Source organism: Fusarium pseudograminearum, chromosome 3, assembly GCF_000303195.2.
Source record: "Fusarium pseudograminearum CS3096 chromosome 3, whole genome shotgun sequence".
Taxonomy (NCBI): Eukaryota; Fungi; Ascomycota; class Sordariomycetes; order Hypocreales; family Nectriaceae; genus Fusarium; species Fusarium pseudograminearum.
The window spans coordinates 1,020,366-1,043,063 of NC_031953.1; the positions used below are offsets into that span (position 1 = coordinate 1,020,366).

The following is a 22,698-nucleotide window of genomic DNA, read 5'->3' on the forward strand; positions in this document are numbered from 1 at the left end:
ACGTCGAGGCTTAAGGTACGAACTCTCGAGACTATGAGTACATCGGATCAGCCATAAAGTTTGCCAATTGGTTTCGCCTTTAACTTGTCAGACGCGAGCCCACGAATTAGAATAAGCTAAGAACGATCTTTCACGATTTGTAGTGTTGGTTCATGGGCGGTTTTGCTTGATTGGCTTATTCACATCTGTCAGTGCCTTTTGAGGCTCTATTGACACCCAAAAGGGGTTAATGAGATGGCGGCGGTTAGAGCCCACAAACGTTGAAGTGGGAACATGAAACGAAGGTAATTGAAAGAGTTCCAACATTGGAAAAGTGCGAAAGAAGACTTTTGGAAAAGTAACGGAATGAATTTGCCCTGGCTGGCAGTGTTGAAATGGGTTTATGTGGTGATATCAGAGTGTAGATGAGTAGGATACACATTCAGCACCAAACGGTGTGACTTCAGAATATCTACAGGAAGGAATAAAAGATAAATTAGAATACATCAACCCAGTGAATTGATCTGTCTGTTCTGATATCTCGTACTGGCACTGGAGTTCCTTGCATTTGGGCCCCTCTCATCTGTCAGTGCCAAACACTGCAACGCCAGCCACCCTACCCAACCATCTCCCAAACGCAGCGAAACTCAAGCAACATTTCCCATGATCGTCTCCAAAACATGGCAAAGAGTACCAACCGATCAAACCAAGAGTCGAGGCTGGCCCAACGCCACTACTCGAGCACGTAAGCCATCCTCTTTGGAAACGATCAGAGTCCTTGCTTACAGGTGAGTGCTAGATATCGAACAAGATTCGTGTTTCTTTGTTGCTGAGAATTCTCGGTAGTCTCCTTTTGGGTCTGAATAGCTTCAGGGGTGCATGATATGTGGTTGGGCCTGGCTTTGTACGGGCGAACACCAACCTGACAGGGCTAACTGGTTTCCCTCCTCCACATCCTACTTTCTGGGATCCCAGTTCTTGTCAACTTGGTCCAGCAGACCCTTCTTCCCCAGAACCTTGGTCCCGAGGATCTTCTCGAGGCTAACCATCTTGAAGCTTGCCTCTGCGCTGGTCTTCCCGTTCGGCAGCTGATTGGCATCGTCGTGTACAACGACCAACCCATGAGGGAAATCCTTGCTTAGTGCTGTTCCCACAGCTGTTATACCATCTGTGTTGGATACAGGGTCAATCTTCCCATCGGATGATTCGACAAGAGTAAATGTCGTTACATATTGGTGAGGCTCGGCTCGACGGTAAACGTTGTATGCGCTAACGCCCTGGCAGGACATCAGGATGTATCCCTCATCGGCCTTTGATCCGTAGACCAGCGTCACGCCCTCGACGTCTCCGTAGAGCTTTCCGTCGCCTACTTTGCCGATAACAACTCCCTCGTCCTTGGAGTCTGGCTCAGCACCATATCGCCACAAAGCAGAAGGCTCCTCACCGAGAAAGATCCAACCATTCTCTTCGTCGGTGACACAACCTTCCACTTGCCCACCACTGCCACCTTGGAACTCTCGCACAAGCTTCGTCTGGAGTTCTCCTTTAGATGTGGACGTGAGTTCGTACTGGAGATATCGTGCTGATTTCTCGTTGACAAAGAGATACTGCTTTCCTGTCTTGGGTGAACGGTATGTACACGAGCCATAAACTTTGTAATCTTCGACAACAGGGTGAGAACCGCCGGGGATATCGGTCAGTGTTCCGTTGGGAAGCATCTCAAAGAGACTTGACCGTTAGCTGACTGCAAAACATAGGGCGGTACAACTTACCATAGAGTGTCCTCAGCTCGACACGCAGCAAAAGCAAGATCAACCTTGCGATCGCCTGCCTTGAAGCCATATATCATGTCCACGTTGTTGGGTTCGCCCGCAGAAAAAGTCTGAACAAGATTGCCCTTCAGATCAAACACACCGAGACCAGCTTCTTTTCCAGACTTCATGGTTGTAACGATACGAGACTTCTCTGGACCCTCGGGAGATATCCAAATGGCAGGATCATCACCATCACCGGGTCTCGACTCTGTCTCGTATGTCGGCTCAACGAGGACGAATGAGCAGTGCAGACCACCCCATCCCTTGTCGCATTTACACTTGTTTGCACCAACGCATTTTCCATGGCCAGAGCAGTTGTCGACGCAAGTGAAGCTGCTGCAAGTCTTTCCAGTAAAGCCAGAGAAGCATTCGCACTTTTGCTTCTTGTCTTTGACGCAGTATCCATTGCCTCCACATGTTTTGCAAATTGGCTCCTTTTCAGGCTCACTCTTAAGCTTTCTTGGGTCATACTTGGTGTTGGATTCAATTTTGAGCTTCTTCAAGGTTGTTTCGAGTGATGAGACACCAAAGCCGTTGACTTCTTCTGACTCAAGGGCGTAGGTAAGAGCACCGGCAGGATACTTGTCCGTTGAGCCTTGATAAATGTTCAGACCTTGGACTTCGATGTCCTCAAATCCGCTCAATGACAAAGTTCCTTTGAGCTTGAAAGATTGATCGTAGACGGCGATTTTGTCTGTTTGGGCAACAAAAAAATAGTCTGATCCCTTCTTGGGCGCGTAGACAGCCAGGCCGGTCACGTCGTCTTCTGCCTTGCCGACTTTAGCGATCTTGGGCGCTCCTATAGATTCCTTGAGAGAGAATGAATAAACGTTTTTGTCATCGTCTGTTGAAATGTACATGCGAGACTCAGAGCGTGACGCAGCACAACCAGACGTCTCAAAGTCGGTGGGAAATGTTTGGATCTGATTATGTTAGCAAACAAGAATCTCTTTGATGGAGGACATGCGTACCTCGACAAACTCAAGTGACTTTTTGGTTGCTCGCAACAATAGCTGGACTGCTTGGCCCTTTCCAAACAAGTAAACGTAGTCATTCCCAGTAGGGCTTTTCCAACTGCACAGAGCAGACCAATCGCCCAGTACTTTAAAGTCGGCATCTTTGATCTGTTTGAACTCGGGCATCTCGTACACCCGAAGCACAGAGTCTGGCTGCGCAATGGTAACGAGAACATCTTTGTCATCTACATCGTACACTGTAGTAACAAGCTTGCTGCGCCCTGGTGTTTGAGCCGTCACTTCTCGTAGGGGAGACTTGGAGGTGAGGTCGTAGACATGAAAACCCCCCTTGTCAGGCCCTCCATCGTTTCCAATGAGTAGAGGATTGTTATTTGAGTAGTAAACAGTCGTCCAGTCCGATTCAACTGTGTTGGTGTAAGCATCGACTTTGACGTCGACTTCCACCGCCTTTGCAAATGATATCTGAAAGGCGACGGCCAACAACCCAATCAATCCAGAGCCAACCATGATTGTCAAGCAAGTAAAGGTACCCTGCTTCGTCGGTGGAGAGCCATCTCGACTCTTGCTGGCGGTCATATTCGATATATATATATATATATATGATTGTTTCAACGCACGTGCTTAACTCAATTGGCTTGCTTTATTATAGGGAGGCTTTTGAGATGATCACAAATTAACCTGCCGGATTGGTCGAATTAACAGGGGCCAGGGACTTTGTTTCGACACCGAGAAGTTTATTTCGGCAGGTGAAACGATGCTCGTGTTTCGAACATGTAGTGCTATTGGATGATGTGCTAAGTAAGGGTTGGGTTGCGGCTTTATTAGCGACCGTTTGGATCGACGGCGCATATAGAAAAGCATCATGCGATATTAAGATGCTGTTGATACCCAGGGGTAAACATATCTCGCTCATAGTAAAGCCACATGTAAATTCTACAAGTCTAGAGAGTCAAGACATACAGAATGAACTTGTATCAGCTGAAAAAGAATAAACAGAGTATCTTAGTACCAACTAAGGTAGATCTGCCTCTAGTATAAAGTGTCACGGTCTAACCGCCCACTTGCCGAGACACATTCCCGGTAAGGTACAAAAGGCGATCACTCGGTACAAATATCTCCGAGATCGATGCTTATTTCTTAATTAGCGAAGCGTTTAGTCTATGGCCAAAGTAGGTGTTACGGTCTTGATGATGACGAGTGAGATCTCCACCATATCTATAGTACGTGACGAGTAACACATAACCACATCCGCCGATATAGGAGCCAGACACATACCAAAATAGGAAATTAACTAGAAAAACATTAGTAAAACTATCTGTGATATGTAATCCTCTATTTACAAAAAAGGCTTCTGCCGGTAGTTTACAGAGTTCAAGAACTCCATTCAGAGATGTACTTCCGGTCCCCCGCATCCCGGCATTTACATTCGGGATAGCTACAACTTAAACCAGATCGGATAAAGGAACAACCGTTATATAAACCACCGTGAACTCTCTCAATGCCAAGTCTATCCCCAGAAAAAATCACCGACTTAGTCCTGCCATCATGACCTACATCAAAGACCTACATATCGCCATCATGGGCGCTGGCATGGGTGGCCTAGGAGCTGCCCTCGCCCTCGCCAAACGGGGCTTCAAGCATATCGACGTATATGAGACAGCCAGTAATCTTGGTTTTGTCGGAGCCGGTATTCAAATGCCTCCTAACGTGGGAAGAATCCTCGATAGATTAGGATGTTGGGACACTATTGAGAAAGAGGCAACTCGTGTTGCTGGCAGCAGTATTCGACGTGAGTTTCTATGCCGAATATCTTATAACATTTACTAACATAACTCAGAGGGATCAACCAATGAAGAACTCGCCCATGTTGATATGCCAGACCTAAAGGGCCAATATGGTTATTCGCACCTCTGCGGTCACAGATCATCCCTGGCTGGCCACATGTACGAGGCGTGTAAGAAACAAGACAGCATCAACTTTCACTTCTCGACGAGCTTGGTCGAGGTTGAAACATTCTCACCTCGGGTATCCTTCAAGCTCAAGCCCAGAGATGGAGAGCCCTACACAAGCCAAGCCGACATTCTTCTAGGTGCAGATGGCATCAAGAGTGTCACGCGCTCTCAAATTCTACAGCAGGTAGACACCACGCCTGAGGAAGCCGAGACTGGTCAGGCTGCCTACCGCATCATGCTCAACAGGGAAGACATGGCTCATGATCCCGAGCTCCTAGCTCTCATCGACAGCGACGAGGTTGTGCGGTGGGTAGGAGAGAAGCGACACATTATTGCCTACTCCATCGCCGACAAGTCCATCTATAACTTATCAACCGCCCATCCAGATGAGAACTTTGCTGGCGCTCCGTCTATAACGTACACTACCAAGGGTTCCAAGGAGGTCATGCTCAAGGTCTTTGATACTTTCTGTCCTCTTGTGCAGAAGATGCTCAATCTCGTCCCTGAAGGCGAAGTCTGCGAGTGGCGACTGAGGATGTACAAGCCGCTGCCAACATGGACACACGGAGCTGTCGCCCTGCTAGGTGATGCATGCCACCCGACGCTCCCGCATCTCAGTCAAGGAGCAGCCATGGCCATTGAAGACGGTTCGACCATTGCAGAAGTTCTCTGCCTTGCCCCCGATACACAGCCCGAGACTATTGCCAAGTGTCTCAAGGTGTATGAACAATCTCGAAAGGAGTGGACGTCGAGTCTCGTCGAAATGGCCTACTTGTCTGGCCGAACTCTGCATCTCGGCGAAGGAAAGGCAAAGGAGGAGAGAGATAGGATGTTCAAAGAGCACAAGCTCAGTGGCTCGGTTCCAGACAAATGGACATCACCGGATGTGCAAAAGAAGATTTACTCAAATGACTGTGTCGCAAAAGTCAGGGATGAGTTTGAGACACTCTTTGCCGCAACATAGTATCGTATCACAATATCAGTCAATGTCAATACACATCTCAAAAGTCATCACCTCGTGCAATTTTACATGCATTCTGAGAACGGAACATTATGTGATTATCGTATTCTAGGTATCGAGCAAACAAAGAAACACTTAACGCAGAATAAGATGTCTGAAATAAGAAACCCCAACGCCATGAAAACAGGAAACCATTCCCATTGCCTGATGCGCCACGCGCTCGTCGCAGGTCATTCCCTTGCTTGCTGGAGAGAAGTCGAATCCTCCAACATTTCGTATTTTGTAGATCCGTTTATTGGCGGCGGTGATATCGAGTAGTAGGCCAGATTGACGCTTAGAAGAGGCAGTCCAAACAACAACAACATGCGAGACCAGCAAGAAGACCGGTCATGAGACCGCCGCCACCACCACCGTTTCCTCTTTGATCATCGTGGGGATAGTAACCCTGAGGGGGAGGCTGGCCGTAGGGACCCTGCTGAGGAGGATAAGGGCCTTGGCCGGCGGGAAAGGGTCCTTGTTGTTGTTGAGGGTAGCCCATCTGAGGAGGAGCTTGCTGGTAGTAGCCTTGAGGAGGGGGCGCGCCGCCCTGCTGGTATGGATCTTGCTGGTAACCGCCATATGTGGGTTGAGGAGCACCTGGAGGAGGGCCGTAAGCCGGAGGAGGTGCGTCTTGCTTGAAAGCCATTGTAGTGGTTGAGTGAAGCGCTATGCGGCAGTGGATAGGAGGTGGATCTTGGAGTCGCGCAAAAGATAGATCGTCAGGTACGAGGAGATATCAGTCGCTGATAGAAAGTGTGCAAAGAGAAGAAATGGAAAGAGGAAGGAGAGAATATGAATAAATAAGATGGGATGAGAATAAAAGGGACGGAAGGGAAGGAAGAAACGAACAACGTTACGAATGCAAGCCAAGCTCCCCCAAAGTAAAAGTGTTTCCACGGCGTCTCCATCCTGAGCTGGCCGCAAGCTCCCTCTCACATGGCCATTGCTGCACGCCACAAGACCGCGTTGCGGGATTACGCGGACGCTATTGGGTGCGTCGTAGGCTGCGCCACGCTTGGCTCTAGATGGTTCAGCGCCCTGTCACTTGGCACCCATGCTGCAGCTAGCATCTTCATCTCCCAACACGGAGGAACTTCAAGGGTCCTTGCCGAGTCACAGGTTTGTATCAGCGATTCCCACATTCTGAATGATGCTTCACTTTTACGAATGATGATTGCTTACTAACTTCACAAATTGCTGCTATGAAACAAACTCAATGTGAGATGTCATGTCGCTCGCAATATGGTTCGACTGCGCCACATATTTCCGTGTCGTTTTCAATTCCGACGTGTCCCTTGATGCCGATTTCCCGTCTACCCACTGGTAGTTGCCGATTCTAATAATGGCATGTTCCATGGGAAATGTACCGTCATCAAAAACCTCATTAGCATGAGATTGAACAAAGTAACGTAACTGACACCTAGTAAACTTTACCTACTTTCACGACACTTCGAGACCGGAGCGGAATAAGTTGGCCCTGTGGCAGTGCGCATCATGTGATCTTGTTCTTTGGTAGTTTTCCAAAGATGTGGCTTGGCTTTGCTGCCCCACCGGTGCTCAAACGCCGCACCACGAAAAAGTGCAATAAATTCAACCATCACTAAGAAACCCCACGATCACGAAGTGACGCCTCGACGAGCCACGACGACGCATCCCGACCTTACCGCGAGACCTACACCCCTATAACTCAAAAAGTCGCACGGATACGCTCGATTCATCATGGCTGCCGCAGTTGCGAACCAGCCCAAGTGAGTCCGCCCGCTCAGCGCTTTTGCTTGTGCTCCGACTGGGGTATTCTATCGATACTCTGACTAACCCCACCATCAAAAAAAGGCACGACTGGGCCGACGACGACGACGTCGAGGAGACCTCCACCGACCTCCCTGAGCCTCAGACCATCGCCAATAAGGATGGAACAAAGACCATCATCACATTCCGCTACGATGACGACGGCCGCAAGGTCAAGACCGTTCGCCGCGTCCGATTCATTACCCACACCGAGACCGTAAACCCCCGCGTCGCCGACCGAAAAACCTGGCCCAAGTTCGGCCTCAGCGCAAAGGATCCCGCAGGCCCTGCTCCCGACACCACCTCTGTCGGTGAGAACATCATCTTCCGGCCAAGCGTCAACTGGCGAAAGGCCGAGAAGGACGATACCGCCGACACTGCTACCCAGAACATGAAGGACCAGCTCAAGGACAAGCAGGTCAAGTGTCGTATTTGCAACGGTCAGCATTTCACTGCCCGATGTCCTTACAAGGACACCATGGCGCCCATTGGAGAGAGCGGTGCTGCCGATGTCGCTGCTGGTATGGGAGACGAGCCTTCAGCCGCCGCGGCTGCCGGTGCCAAGAAGGGATCATATGTTCCCCCTGCCCTGCGTGGCAACGGAACTGCTGGCGAGAGAATGGGATCCAAGTTTGGCGAGAGGGACGACTTTGCTACACTGCGTGTCACCAACGTGAGTGGCGTCATGATACTCTTATGGTTTACAGTACTGACAGACACTAGGTTTCCGAGATGGCCGAGGAGGGAGAGCTGCGGGATATGTTCGAGCGTTTCGGTCGTGTCACCCGAGTGTTCTTGGCCAAGGACAGAGAGACTGGCATGGCCAAGGGTTTCGCCTTTATCAGCTTTGCGGACCGAGGCGACGCCGTCAAGGCTTGTGCGAAGATGGACGGATTTGGTTTCAAGCATCTCATTCTCCGGGTGGAGTTTGCCAAGAAGGCTCAGTAAAAAGGTGGATGTTGCTGCTGTTTCGATCTTGTGTGCGTTGTTTAGCTAGGGGGAACACATGGTAATGCATTCGTGGTTGAGGAAAAGAAAACCTTCAACCTCATGATTCAATGAAACCTTTAGGATATGTGCGGTTTGAAACGGGAAAGGTGATTGCATATTTCTGGAGATGTATGAGTGGAGATGACTTCCTTGGTACGGTAGTTAAACCAGTACTTGTTGAACAAAGACAGAGCCGCCACGCAGGCTGAGTAAGGGGTATAAATTGTCGAAAAAGTTGTTGTGTCGAGTGTGACACCAGCATATACTTGGGAGGCTGGCAAGGGGCAAGACTCATTTGCTGTCTGCCTGTGCTTTAACTTTGCAGAGAAGGACTTTGGGGCTGCAGGTTGCGAGGAAGTGGCATGTCTTTACTAGCACGTCTAGCACCTCGGATGATTATATAAACCTTAGGATATTAGAAAACTTGACTGGTATGAGTATAAGAGATGAAATTATTAGGGCAGCTTATGCCACTTAGACTATGATTCTTAGACTACTTATTTCTATACCCCAAGACTTAGGAGGCCAACTCTCCTGCTACCCACTAGACAGTACATATTGGGCATCTCATAGTCAATCCGAAAAGAGATATGAGCCTATCAGCAATGTCCTAGAAGTGCAACAGTATATACAGTACATATAGTCCCCTGGTTAGTTCGTCATTGAAGGATCTAGTGGAAGACTACCTTTTAGACAGTAACGGTCTTGTTCCAACAAGGAGACCAACTCCCGATCCTCACAATAGCCAAGGACCTGTCTAAACATCAATAAGTTCGGATCACATTTAGAGTGGTCAGAAATATGTAAAGATCAGCTTTACATTCTATTGTCAGGCAAAAGAGCTTGCCCAGTAAAGGTCGCACAGATTAAGAGTTGCCTTCCAGACATTGGCTGGCGAGTCATTTCATTTAAGTGAAGAAAATAAGAGATGCTCATATCAGTTATTACAGAAGCTCAACATTAACCTTTGAGACATTGCTGATGACATGGACCATTTGAATATAGCGACATTCGAATCATACATGCAGACTCTCTTGCATGCATCTGAGTGACACTTTACTTGCTAACCCGATTGCACTCGGTCACATCACATTTTCTCAGGAGAAATGAGCAGTACTTACAAAGATCGACTACCGAATTCAATATCGAACATTGACAGGATGTTGACACCTAGCAGACGGTCCAAAATTTCCAGAACTAGAGTCTCATTAATCGTCCCTTATGACAGGCAAGAGTACGAGGGCCGACTTTCATGCAAAGCCATCCTACCAACAAAGACAGCCCTTGCAATTCGAACTCAATAGAAATGCAAAGATCAAAAGTGGTTTCTTCCATATTACCCGGTTCTTACTCTGGCCTTTCACAGAAGCGAGGGTTAGCTTAGTCGCATGGGTCGAGCAAGCAAGCATTGCGGGATATAACTCTCTCGCGTATAAAGACAAGCGGCTCTTTCGGGTTGCCTTTATAGGGAACTGCCAAAAAAAGGCCACGATAATAGTGACGATTGGCTTCTTCCGTATCTCAACAGAATCGAATCCACTAGCTTTGAGAACAAGGGGATGTGTGATTCGAGATCCTGAATACCGCAGGGATATGGTGAATGTTTGATGCTTGCATGGAGATATTTCCGATTCTGGGTGACGGTCTCGTGCCCAAGTGAGAGAATGTTTGGAACTTATTGCTCTGTTGAGCTTTGATGGTCTGGGAAACATGCTTATTAGATTGACTATCAATTGTGCGTCTGTTATCGCCTGAATACACTTTTGAAATTGGTTATGTACTGAGATTGCTTAAAATATTCTATCGTTAGAGAAGCCATGGAAGTGTCTGCACTAGAGAAGCGATAATCAAGCGTCGCCAGCCCAACTCATATTTCTTTAATTTCTTTCGAACTCTAGCTTTATGTTTATTCTCTAACTCCATCGTTTATTTCTCCTTTTTTTTCCTTTCGTATTTATGACGACGGTCGCTTCGCGACTTGGAAAAAGAGCCCGAGTTCTCTCTCGTGTCTGCCTCTTCGCCTTGGATCTATTCACATGCCACTCAGCCTGTGTACGTTTCAGTGTTTTTGTCAATCAAAAACGCTTGAGCACACTATTGCTATAGCCCCTTGCAACACATTTACCACCCTAGAAAGGCTCTGATTTTCCATTTTGTTGGGAGAAATTGCCTGGGGTGTTTCTCTATTCCTCTACTTTAATGTGAGATTTGCATGTGATTCTACCCCACGCTGGTAAAAGACAAGGGTCTTTGTTATACCTGCCACGCCTACTGGAGGACAGCCCGAGCTAAAGAAATGAGAGAGGTAACCCAAGGTCTAGCAATGATTGATCAAATGCCACCAAAGATGTCGAGCTCGCTTCCGAAGCCCCCACTACGGGGTGGGGTTTGGCCCGTAGTACCTATCGGGACATGTCCTCCATAACGGCGCCGGTCGCCGGATGCAGACCCATTCTTGTTCGTTGCAGAGCGGCAATTGCAGCGGCCATAGCGGGTAGAGTCGGCGGTAGAGACCTATGCACTTTTTTGAATAGGTAAGCTGTGACAGAATAGAGTTTATAATCCGATATCCTGGCTGCAGTGATTACAGTTACTGCAACCAGACACTGCTGCAATTCACTGATCAACAGATATTCCAGGGAACTCGATGATTCTCATGAGTTCAGTTCTGTCCTGTCCAGGTGGGGGAAGACGATGGAAGGCCAGGTCAAATGGAGCCCCCGCTTCTGGTTATCACAGTGGGTTTAGCGCTGTTGCCGCCCGTGTAAGACCATCGCCCCGTTCAAACCTCACTGTAAAAGACCAGGCTCGTGAGTGGTTCTGGTGAATACATATTCTGCTCATACTATAAGGAAGGTGCACGTTTCAATAGGTGTCACGACAGGTCCCATCCTCGAGGTGGGCGGGCAGGTACTCACTCTTAGTACCTTAGTAGTCTGGTCTGATGGCATCTTCCGCTATAAATTGTCTTCCCTCTTCTCACCATTCCTCTTCGCTAAAGCACGCAATCCATCCGATGAAACAACACCGAGAACAGCAGCACCTCGTACAATACAAACAATCGCATTAAAAGCTCGCACCAATCATCACACTACAACCTCGTGCATACAGACTACTACGCTGTACTGTTCTGCATGCTCTAACCTTCCCTGTTAATTCTCCCTCCGTCTTCAATTTATGGAGCTGCCACAGCTCCAGACCAGGTCCTAGTTAGCTCAAGCCAGGGACCAAGCAGCTCGCAAACGCCTTAACCAGGTGACCCCGTTCGGACAGTCTAGCCAGTGGCAGTGGAGCAGCCCTGACGTCGTTTCAAGCTTCCCCCGTCCCATCCTAACCCAACAGCCGGGTGTTATTGCTACAAGCCCTCTCATTCCCATCTCCTCATCTTTTACTCAAACTAAACCTTTATTATTTCTTCCCTTGAAACTAAACCTACTTTTTGTTACAACAATATCGGGAATACACACAGTCACTGAAACACTCTACCTGCTGCATCGTCACCAGTCATGAGTACTGCTGCCGATGTGCCAGACACCAGCCCTGGGTTGCGACAACGGCAATCTGGGGTTGATTCTACTGCGCAGCAAGAAACTCAAGCACAACAAAGCCATGACCTTGAGCCATCAGAAACAATAAACTCGTCTGAAAATTCCAGCAAGACTTATGGTCGCACACCAGACGGTACAGGTATGTGAACCCCCGAATTATGGTTAATTTGGTGGTGTGTTGCTCTGGTGCGTCTTTGGCTGACTGTCACATGCTGCAGTCTTTATTGTACCCACAACCCATGATATGGTTTCTCAGCTTTTGGATCCTCGCCAACCCAAGAATCTTTCTGATGCTATTGTCTTGGCAATTCTGGGTCTTCATATTCTAGCTGCTTATTTCCTGCCATCTGGATCCAAGCGCACTGTCTTTGCTATTGTCTTCCTGTTCTGGCGGGCTTGCTACAATATTGGTATTGGTGTACTCCTCCAAATCCAGTCGAACCATCGTCGTCTTGTCACCTGGGCTAAACGCTGGAAACTCTTCGAGCATCCATCAACTGGCAAGAACCCCCGGCCATGGCTCTACAAACTCCTCAAGACCGAGCTGGAGACAAAGATTACCGAAGACTATGAATTCGAAAAGGCCCCCCTCGAGTACAACACTTGGCTGGTCTTTCGAAGGGTTGTTGATTTGATCCTCATGTGTGATTTTGTGTCCTACTGCTTGTTTGCCATGGTCTGTGGTCATACTCCTGAAGGCGAGAATCCTCTGATCGGTTTCTCCCGCTGGGCTGTTGGCATCAGTCTCATTGGCTTCAACCTTTGGGTGAAATTGGATGCCCACCGTGTCGTGAAGGACTTTGCCTGGTACTGGGGAGACTTTTTCTACCTCATCGATCAAGACTTGACTTTCGATGGTGTTTTCGAAATGGCTCCCCATCCCATGTACTCAATCGGTTACGCCGGATACTACGGCATCTCCATGATGGCAGCCAGCTACGAGGTTCTCTTCATCTCGATCCTTGCGCACCTGGCCCAATTTGCTTTCCTTGTGATTGTTGAGAACCCTCACATCGAGAAGACGTACAACCCTCCTCCTCCACGCAAGCGAACCGTGTCCGGCAGTCAAATTGATGCTATACCCGCTGATACCAGATCGATTGAAGGTGCATTCGACCAACAAACACTCAAACCCTCCCAAAAGGATGAGCCTGGCCAGGTCCACAACCTTGTTGGTCTAAGTAACCTCGATTTGTTCCGGGTTCCTGACTTTGCCGTTATCGTTATGCCGTTCTACGTAGCCACTCTTACTCTGGCAACGCCCTCAACCGCCGCTTGGCAGGCGGCTTTTGTCTTCCATGCTTTAGCATGGCGCGTATGGTACCACCTTGGACTGGGCCTTATCCTCGACCAGCAATCCAAGAACAAAATGTGGACTCGACATTTCCTTAAATTTGGCGAGAGTGCTGGTGAAGCGTGGCGCCAGTGGAAGGGCCTACATCATATCAGCATGATCATGTGTAATACCGCATTTGTCGCCGCGTGCTGGAAGATGTACTCGCCTCCTGAAGACTGGGCGTACGGCCTGGTTATGCTCAAGCACGTCCTGGGTGCCAGTCTCGTCGCTCTCCAATTGTGGACCGCATTCAGTGTTTATGATTCCCTTGGAGAATTTGGATGGTTCTGTGGTGATTTCTTCTTTGATCATCAGGCCAAGTTGACGTACAAGTCCATCTATCGCTTCCTGAACAACCCTGATCGATTCTTCGGCACAGCTGGTGTATGGGGTGCTGCACTCATCACTTGGAGTCGATCCATCTTCCTCATGGCACTGGTCACACAGATTCTGACGGTTTTCTACATCTCATACATCGAGCGACCTCATATGCAAAAGATCTATGGACGTGGCCTCCGTCAAGAAGCTGGTCTCACCAAATTCATCAAGAAGTCATTGCCCCCTCATGTCAAGGGTTGGCAAGAAAGCGTCGACAAGGTTTTGGATGATACAAGTCAATTCGTGGAAGACTTCCTCGATACCGCTCGGCCCAAGTTTGCATCAGGCGTCAAAACCATTGTTAGAGACACTTCAGCTCTTTTCAACATGGCCCCCGCGCGACTCACAATTACAAGAATTACACCAGACTTGGAAGGCTACGACCCGAAACTTTATTCCCTGTCCGTGAATGGTATGCAGACAACACATGTACCCATCGTGGAGAAGTACACTGGAAAAGAGAGCTTGACAGGTCGGTTCCCTAAGCCTGTCCGTACCATGGCTTTCGAGTACGGTGCACCTCTTCGTGTCAAGTGGAGAGCCCCAACCAACCACAGTAAGAAGGATTGGATTGGTCTTTACATGGTTACCGACAATCGTTCAAGAGAGACCACCGAGGTTTCTTCTCTTGGCCGATGGGCGCCTACGAATTCTGGTTCTTATGATTCTTTGACGGCCGATGTCAGTATTCTGGTTGACGAGCACCCAGTCTCAGCTACTGATTCAACGGAGGCCGACCTGGTTGAAGGTGAAGTCATTTTTGAAGGTGACAAATTATGGTGGACACAAGGCGTCTTTGAGTTTCGATATCACCACAACGGTCATCATCATGCTATGGCAATTTCTGAGCCTTTTGAAATCCGAATCAGCAAGTTTGACGAGGAGGATGTTGATCTTGGTGCCAAGGGCTTGTATGAGCAAGCTGTCGAGGCTGCTCTTCTTCCCGTTGTCCAAAACTGCCTAGACCGCGACCCAGATATTGCACCCAACCAGCCTGAAGAGCCTTTTGGCGGACACGTCGAACGTGACACGAAATATGCCAAGAGGATTGTCTATGCTATTCGAGAAATGTTCGGTATCGAGTTTGCTCCACCTGTCGTCGCCGCGGATGGAAGCGTCCGTAAGCTTGCGTGGAGAGTCTGCAACGCTAAGGAAGTTCTGGTATGTTCAAAATTGACGATCAAGGTATTATATACTGATAGCTTTTAGGCACCCTACAGCATGTCTCTATCGAGAGGAACAACTACACCCGCACTTCAAGACTTTCCTTCCGAGAAGGCTTGATGTGGGATATACGGAAATTTGGAGTTCTTGCGGCGGTGATGATGGTGATGATAAAACATTGGAGTATGATACCACAGTTGAGGCAGGATACTAAGGGTGGCTGTAACTATTAAAACTTACCCTACATATAAAATTGAAGTTCGAATTGATTGAAATTGAGAGTAGAGCAATTAATTATCCAAAAACGGACAGTCAGCTATATCATGTGTTGGTGATGTTGGTTACCTACTGTCTAACCGGCCTTGGGAAATTGGAAGCTGGCAGCTAAGATACAGTAGATGAGTTCAATAGCATAGTTTCTTCCAGTTTAGAACATATTTAAATTATTTCCTTCTGTATCAAACAGCTCAGATGCTTCTTGTTCTATCGCATGCACTCTAACCTGTACATGATGCCATTTTATCAACCCACGAGCCTACATACCATGAAACAATCTATGAAACAAACGATAACGCAAGTGCATTAACAATCAAACCTAAAACCTATTAACTAGTGGCAATAGAACCAACCGGTGACACCGATACGAAAGGCGTCAGTTATAGTGCCATCGAAGCCACACACACACACCCGTTCCTTACCTAGCGCAAGGCTATGTTGATCAATTGCCGACAACCACAACGAATATCAAATCTCGACTCCGCATCAATCTCTGTTCCTACGCTGTTTTGTTCACGAATTGATATTATCAACCCTTTAGCGAGATAAACGTCTGCTAGACTGTTACATCTCGGTAGTCTTGTTCATTCGCGACCCCTGATAGTCAGCTCGCGGCCAGTGCGTTTGAGCTGCGTCAGCTTTCAGCTTTCCCCCATACAAGCAACTGCAGATCGCACCCCCGAAACATTTGACATCAAAACCTACGGAACTTACCATCACCATGAAACTCCTGGACCATCGGAAACCTAATAAGAATCCCTTTAGGGACAACAGCACTACGTTGCTAGTCTCAACGCTGCTCCTCGGCGTGCCTCTTACGGTGGTGCTACTTCACTGCGCGTATGAGACGTACTATAAGAAAGGAGCCCACTGGAGCCACAATCACGATATACTTGACCCGGTATCACATGCTCACGACCCGAGTGGGTTGCTGTATGTTGCCTCTTACAGTGGACTCGTCACGACGTTGAACCTTTCGCTTGCCGCGTATCGGGATGCACCCGTCAAACTTGAAACGTTGGCGACGACGGATGGATGTGGTGGAAGTCCATCGTGGCTCACACTTGATTGGATGAACGGCGTACTCTACTGCACTGATGAAGGGATTAAAGATGGAAAGAATGGGTCGTTGGCATCTTTCACAACGAATGAGAACGGCACTTTGACCCCTTTGACCAAGCTGTCCACGGCACTCGGCCCCGTGAGTGCTGTTGCCTATGGACAATGGGACTATGGGTTGGCCGTCGCGCACTAGTATGCATTTCCCCTTTCCAATGTGGTATTGCATCAAGAGACTAACTATATCTAAGCGGCGGTTCAGCATTCACTACTTGGGACATTCGCAACCCGGCCAATATTACCTCGGTGCAGATCCAGGAATACGGCCTTCCGAAGCCAGGTTCTGATCCATCGAGACAGGAAGCGTCTCATCCTCACGCTGCAGTTCTCGACCCGACTAAACGGTTCCTTCTTGTTCCAGATCTAGGCGCGGATTTAATCCATGTCTACGGTGTTGATGAGGATGACAGCTTGGCATTGAGCAAGCTTGATCCTTTGGTTGTCGCTCCTGGGAGTGGACCTCGACATGTGACCTTTGTAGTGAAAGAGACAAAGACGTTCATGTATCTTGTCACCGAATTGGCCAACACCGTAGTTGGATATGAAGTCGTATATGGCGGGGGTTTCATCGTATTCAAAGAAGTGTGGAGCAGCGGTATCCATGGCAAAGGAAAGGATATCCCCGAAGGTGCTGCTGCTGCTGAAATTGCCGTATCTGTAAGTGAGCACCGGATTTCAAAGATCATGATCCTAACAGCTGCGTGTAGCCAGATCGAGAGTATATTCTCATCTCATCCCGAAATGAGAACACCCTCCAAGCTCCCAATTTTAACAGTGGCAACACCACCGGTATAACTTCAGACTCGCTTGTCAGTTTCAGGATTGACGGCGAGACTGGGCATCTGGTTTTGCAACAAGACATCGCATGCGGCGGCAGATTCCCTCGGCATTTTACTATCAACAAGGCCGGCACGTTAGTTGCAGTTGCACTACAGCACGACAGCCGTGTCGTTATTCTCGAGAGGGATGTCAAAACAGGAATGATTGGCGACTTTGTTGCCTATGCAGAGGTGGAAGGCGAAGTTACCGCCGTGATCTTCTATGAATGATCTGGGAGCTTCGTATCGTCAAACAGGCGTGGTTTCGTCCACCATTGAGTGCTGTCCTACGTCATTTCGGTGGTTTCTCATCCGGACATGTCCTTTCGTTCAAGTCATGATGTTGAAAACAAGCCTGCAAGAGGCTTCCATGACGTAGCCCTATCCGCTAACAGCATCCTTTGTTGAAAAAGACAGCCGCGAAATGTCAAGGACTTCTCTCTATGCAGCCAGTTTCAATATCGAGTGGCTTAATATTGTTTCGGATTTACGGCTCTCTGGTCCGAAGAGGGATTGGGTTGCAGTGCCAGGGACACTCTGTTTAGTTTGTCTGAACAGAATAGATTGCACTCTTTATTGGCAGCCAGTCATCCCAAGTGCAGTCGATCGTACCATGATGCAGGGGATAATGCGAGGCATGGTGCATTGGTGGCTGTTTGTATCTTGCAGCGGTTTTGGAGGGGCATATGGGATGAAGCACTGGGATGCTCTATCAGCCCTAGACCATGAACGACTCATGTGGGTTCAGTTCTTCCAGAGGGGAATAGGGCATCGACCCTTCCGGGTGTCCCAAAAGGGATTGTGGGCGCCCTCTTAATCTCGAAGATCGACTTGCATTCTGGGGACAAGGCTCAGGGTGATGATAGCCGGGATGTCAAGACCCTGAAAATGTTGGTGATGGGAAGAATACAATTCCTTATCAACGCTTGGTTCTAGCGGAGGAGTTGTGGTAGTTCCCCGTGTGCTTGAAGCTCAAGTAGTCATCTTATTAAAGTCATAACATGATTATCTTTTCTTGTTATGAATGTATTGTCTGCCTCTCTGGCATATATTTATCGATTTCCTAAGCATCTGGGTATCATGGCTACCAGTGCCGCATTCTGCTCCCGTTGAGTTGACGCGAGTCTCGATATTAGCCGGAAGATCCATCGAACAACCTTGCTAGCCGTTTACCTTATTTTGGACAAGACGCACCACACCATTAGATTTCCCCGCAGGTTGACAGGCGTCTCGAGGCGGCACCCCAGACCGGAGCAGGCTAAAACCGAACCCCAGGTTGGTCACGGGCTTGGGTTTGGATTGGATTAGGACAGCGAGGCTCCAACAAAGACCACCCCTATTCGGGCCGTTGAGTTGAGATGGCTGGGCGCATGAGTGCCTGTCATGATGGGCGAGTCTGTGACTGTCCAAATGTAAGCGGCGCCGTACCGGATTTCAGGATCAAACTTGTGCTCCGTGACAAATAATTGTGTGACGCGATGGAGTGATCAACTTGATAATTGAAACTCTACTTTGGCTCCAAGAGATGGAAACCAGGGATGGAATGGGAGCCAAGTACTGTACTGTACCTTGATAGTTTGAGGGTTACTGTCAACCTACCTACAGTGAATGCTTGAATGAATTTGCAGACCCCATGGTCACGAACGAGAGGTACGGATGGCACCCGAGTCAGTTATTTCGCATATTACTCTGGAGATGTTCTCGTGGCGATTCTCTCGGCTGGGGTCTAGAACTGCGGTGGTACTAATTCTGTCAAATCGTGGTAGGGCCGCAATAATTCAGGTTCATTATGCCACCATCTCGAGTACTTGTACGGTGTAGTAAGTACCTGCTGTTGATGAACTGAACTGGAGCAAGGACGGTATAATAGAGAGATAAATAGCGATACGTCTGAGGGTACGCTGCATGCAGGGTCAAGATATCGTCGTTAGAGGTGCAGGCATAAAACGTGTTGTTTATGAGCAGGACTGCAACTGGGTCGTTGAAAATAAGGTGAACTACTACCTTGGTAGTACCTACCTAAACAGCTAGACTACTAAGGTGGGTAGGTGCCGAATGCGTGCCGTCCTTCCATCAGTGCAACTCCCTCCACTCCCAGTTGATGTGATTACAAGGAAAGTGCGACGGGAAGAAAGATGAGACGACACTTCCGCTCTTGCCATACCAATAACACAAGCTCAGTCCCTGACAAATCCACACGCGAAGCAACGGCACAGTTGACCTAAACCTCAGTCTTGGAGACATCAAAACCATTGTGGGTAAGTAATTACATACTTACCGGTTGTGAGATGAAATTGAACCTCATCCTCCACAAATCGCTTCTCCACAAGCAGACTGTGATGTCGACAGGGATCCCACCAATCACTTACGAAAACGACCCCCCCTCCAACTTCAGTCTTACCCCTGTCGAGGCGATTAAACGAGAACAACTGGTCCGAACCGTTCAATCAATCCTCTGGGGAACGCATGGCATCGATTCAGGAAGGCAATGAGTTCGTCCTTCGTATCTCCCCCCCCTACCTCAGGGCTCACAATGGAGAAAAGAAGGTTGAGAGCTTCCCCAGATTCTTCACGTCGCTTCGCTAACTCCCCAGATTTGAGAACCATTCGCCTAACGTCCGCCGCCACCACCTGAAGCCGAAGTGGTCCCCCGAGACAATCTCGAACAATCATTTCCGCTCTCCAACTGTCATGCCATGCCCATGTCCTTAATGTCTTCTCCAAGCAGCTCGGCCGCTGACCGGAGTACTATGTCCATCGGTCAAGTCTCCATCCGCTGCAGAAGTCCCCCGGATGGTCGTCTCTAACGTTAGTCCATCCCGCCCGCTTCTCCACCACCCTCTTCCGAGTTCCACCGCCCGGCCCAGGGTCTGGGGTTAAGCGCAGGTGCAGCACCACATGGACTCAGACACCCTTGTCCATCCATGTTCTTCCCATACATAACCGTTTGCTCCTCCATTGTCGCCCACCAAAAAAGAACGCCTCTCTCAACGTTCAGTGACTTGACAGCATTTTAGTCTTTTGTTCTTGAGACTGGCGTTCTTTAACCCTTTGACAGGACAGGCGCAACGCGACTTATAAGAAATCCATCCATCCATCACCGGTCTAGCTTCGGCATAGCTCTTCTGTTTCAGGTTTCACCTTTCATCGCATCGTCTGATCTCCGGCGCTACCATTGAAACCTCGGTACTGTTTTAGAATATCAACTTTTTAAACAAGTTTCTTGAGTTGTTCGTAGCCATAGCTGCGACTATCCACGCCGCCAGACTTCGGCTGAAGCCTCGATCTCGAGACGATCGCGCTTCAACTTTGACGCCAACCTATCATCATGTCCCCATCATCGACAGGCGAATCCGCTCACTCAATCTCAATCAACTCAGCCCGACCGTTCACCGTTCCCGCTCGCGACAGCTTCGCACTCGACCTTCCAATGTCGTCACTTGCAACCATGTCGGCCGACGCCTCACTCAAGTCCCCTATCAGTTACAAAAATCAGCGTACGCCCAGCTTCAGCATGGTCACGTCTCAGAAAGCCCGCCACCTATCGCAATCCTCCGATAATAACAGACCTGACAATATGTCCAACGGCGGACAAAAGGTCTCCAGCGACGAGGGCTCGAACCCACTCAAGAGGAGAAATACAGAAACCGGGGTCGATTATCCCCGCCGCAGGGCTACCATTGCTGTGCGTCACAGCATACTGTTTATTTCTCATCCTTCGTATGCTGACTCTTCCCTAGTGTGAGGTTTGCCGTTCGAGAAAGTCGCGGTGCGATGGAACAAAACCCAAGTGCAAGCTCTGTACGGAGCTCGGCGCTGAATGCATCTACCGAGAACCAGGAATTAAGCTCGACGCTGGTGACAAGCTTATTTTGGAGCGCCTCAACCGCATTGAAAGCCTTCTTCAGATGAGCATGGTAAACACAACAGCAAATGGACTTGGCCTGACTGAAAACTCACCTGGAATGAGCAACGGCACCGGGCTCGATGGCGACAACCTGATCCTGTCAGCCAATGCGGCCACGTTCAGCTCTATCCCCAATGGCGGGTTTGGGACTTGGTCGGCGCAACCAGTGGGAACCAACATCTCTACCATGCCCAAAGTGCATACCAATGCCGCCATGCATCTACTACAATGGCCTCTTATCCGAGATTTAATTTCTCGGCAATGCGATCCTCAGGTTCTTCTACAATTGGAAATGGCGCGAGAACCGCTTCACACTCTTACGAAAACGCCATGTGTGGACTTGTCGAATACTCAAGCATATATCGAGGCCTATTTTGAGAGGGTCAACATATGGTACGCCTGCGTGAACCCATATACTTGGAGAAGCCAATACCGAACCGCCTTGTCCAACGGATTCCGAGAGGGGCCAGAGAGTTGTATCGTGCTCCTTGTTCTTGCTCTGGGCCAAGCAAGTTTACATGGTAGCATATCCAGGATTCTCCCGCACGAAGATCCCCCAGGTCTACAATACTTTACAGCAGCTTGGTCATTGCTTCCGGGATTGATGACTGCCAACAGTGTGGTGGCGGCGCAATGCCATCTCTTGGCTGCTGCGTACCACTTTTACCTTGTACGACCTATGGAGGCATGGAACCTGCTTTGCACTACAAGCACCAAACTGCAACTCCTTCTCATGGCTCCTAGTCGCATTCCCAGTCACCAGCGAGAGCTCGTGGAGCGCATTTACTGGAACGCTTTACTCTTCGAAAGCGATCTTCTTGCAGAACTCGACTTGCCCCATTCGGGTGTGGTCCAGTTCGAGGAGCACGTCGGCCTTCCAGGCGGATTCGAAGGAGACGAGTCGGAGCAAGTCGGTCGAGATGAGCTCTGGTACTTCTTGGCGGAGATTGCTCTCCGTCGTTTACTGAACAGAGTCAGCCACCTCATTTACTCCAAGGACTCTATTGCAAATACACAGAGTCTAGACCCAGTTGTCGCGGAACTCGACTACCAATTGAGTCAGTGGTACGAGAGTCTGCCATTGCCACTGCAGTTTCCTTTTACCCGAAACGCCCTTCAGGACCCTGTCCAGACAGTACTTCGCCTCAGATTCTTTGCTTGCCGCACCATCATTTACCGGCCGTACATTCTAGCCGTGCTAGATAACGAGCAGCAGGTTCTGGATCCCGCCGTGCGGGAAAATTGCCACAAATGCTTGGAGGCTTCTCTTCGCCAGTTGGAGCATATACACGAACAGTATGTCACCCTTTTCAAATTTTAACGCGATATTGTACTAACTGGATGCAGCCATGCTGGACATATGCCATATATCTGGCAAGGAGCTTTGTCGATGGTGTCTCAAACCCTGCTTATTATGGGTGCCACCATGTCACCATCACTTCTCAATATATTGCTTACATTGGTGCCAAGTCGTGAGGCGCTAGACCAGATTATCAACGATGTGGTAATGGAAGTCGAACGATACGCGACTCTGGCCCCAAGCTTAAGCCTGGCCTCCGAAATGCTCAAAGAGGCTGAGGTGAGAAGGCGCGCATTTCTCGGCACTCCGTAGGAGCCGAATGGATTGGGTCGCCTCATCGAGTGCTTACGAA

The 22,698-nt window shown here is 49.0% G+C and overlaps 7 protein-coding genes across 7 annotated transcripts, besides 2 other annotated features; 5 read left to right on the plus strand and 2 right to left on the minus strand.

The window, feature by feature from the left end:
* Positions 1-935: 935 nt before the first annotated feature.
* FPSE_04953 (uncharacterized protein) lies at positions 936-3,346 on the minus strand (the record flags this gene model as incomplete). The annotated part of the gene is made up of 3 exons (XM_009258071.1): positions 936-1,707; positions 1,752-2,716; positions 2,765-3,346. 3 exons carry the CDS (start codon positions 3,344-3,346, stop codon positions 936-938), a joined length of 2,319 nt encoding a protein of 772 aa, XP_009256346.1.
* A 5-nt stretch (positions 3,347-3,351) lies between these two features.
* Positions 3,352-3,371: a microsatellite.
* Positions 3,372-4,315: 944 nt separating this feature from the next.
* Positions 4,316-5,686, plus strand: FPSE_04954 (uncharacterized protein; the record flags this gene model as incomplete). Its single annotated transcript, XM_009258072.1, has 2 exons — positions 4,316-4,559; positions 4,608-5,686. 2 exons carry the CDS (start codon positions 4,316-4,318, stop codon positions 5,684-5,686), a joined length of 1,323 nt encoding a protein of 440 aa, XP_009256347.1.
* A 331-nt stretch (positions 5,687-6,017) lies between these two features.
* On the minus strand, positions 6,018-6,368 carry FPSE_04955 (uncharacterized protein; the record flags this gene model as incomplete). The annotated part of the gene is made up of 1 exon (XM_009258073.1): positions 6,018-6,368. One exon carries the CDS (start codon positions 6,366-6,368, stop codon positions 6,018-6,020), a length of 351 nt encoding a protein of 116 aa, XP_009256348.1.
* Positions 6,369-6,482: 114 nt separating this feature from the next.
* Positions 6,483-6,569: a repeat region.
* Positions 6,570-7,441: 872 nt separating this feature from the next.
* Positions 7,442-8,458, plus strand: FPSE_04956 (uncharacterized protein; the record flags this gene model as incomplete). Its single annotated transcript, XM_009258074.1, has 3 exons — positions 7,442-7,470; positions 7,556-8,183; positions 8,234-8,458. 3 exons carry the CDS (start codon positions 7,442-7,444, stop codon positions 8,456-8,458), a joined length of 882 nt encoding a protein of 293 aa, XP_009256349.1.
* A 3,548-nt stretch (positions 8,459-12,006) lies between these two features.
* Positions 12,007-15,046, plus strand: FPSE_04957 (uncharacterized protein; the record flags this gene model as incomplete). The annotated part of the gene is made up of 3 exons (XM_009258075.1): positions 12,007-12,187; positions 12,267-14,923; positions 14,972-15,046. The coding sequence occupies 3 exons, from the start codon at positions 12,007-12,009 to the stop codon at positions 15,044-15,046; spliced, it is 2,913 nt and encodes a 970-aa protein (XP_009256350.1).
* Positions 15,047-15,923: 877 nt separating this feature from the next.
* On the plus strand, positions 15,924-17,370 carry FPSE_04958 (uncharacterized protein; the record flags this gene model as incomplete). Its single annotated transcript, XM_009258076.1, has 3 exons — positions 15,924-16,456; positions 16,513-16,978; positions 17,029-17,370. 3 exons carry the CDS (start codon positions 15,924-15,926, stop codon positions 17,368-17,370), a joined length of 1,341 nt encoding a protein of 446 aa, XP_009256351.1.
* A 3,097-nt stretch (positions 17,371-20,467) lies between these two features.
* FPSE_04959 (uncharacterized protein) lies at positions 20,468-22,658 on the plus strand (the record flags this gene model as incomplete). The annotated part of the gene is made up of 3 exons (XM_009258077.1): positions 20,468-20,824; positions 20,880-22,342; positions 22,394-22,658. 3 exons carry the CDS (start codon positions 20,468-20,470, stop codon positions 22,656-22,658), a joined length of 2,085 nt encoding a protein of 694 aa, XP_009256352.1.
* Between the last annotated feature and the right edge of the window lie 40 nt (positions 22,659-22,698).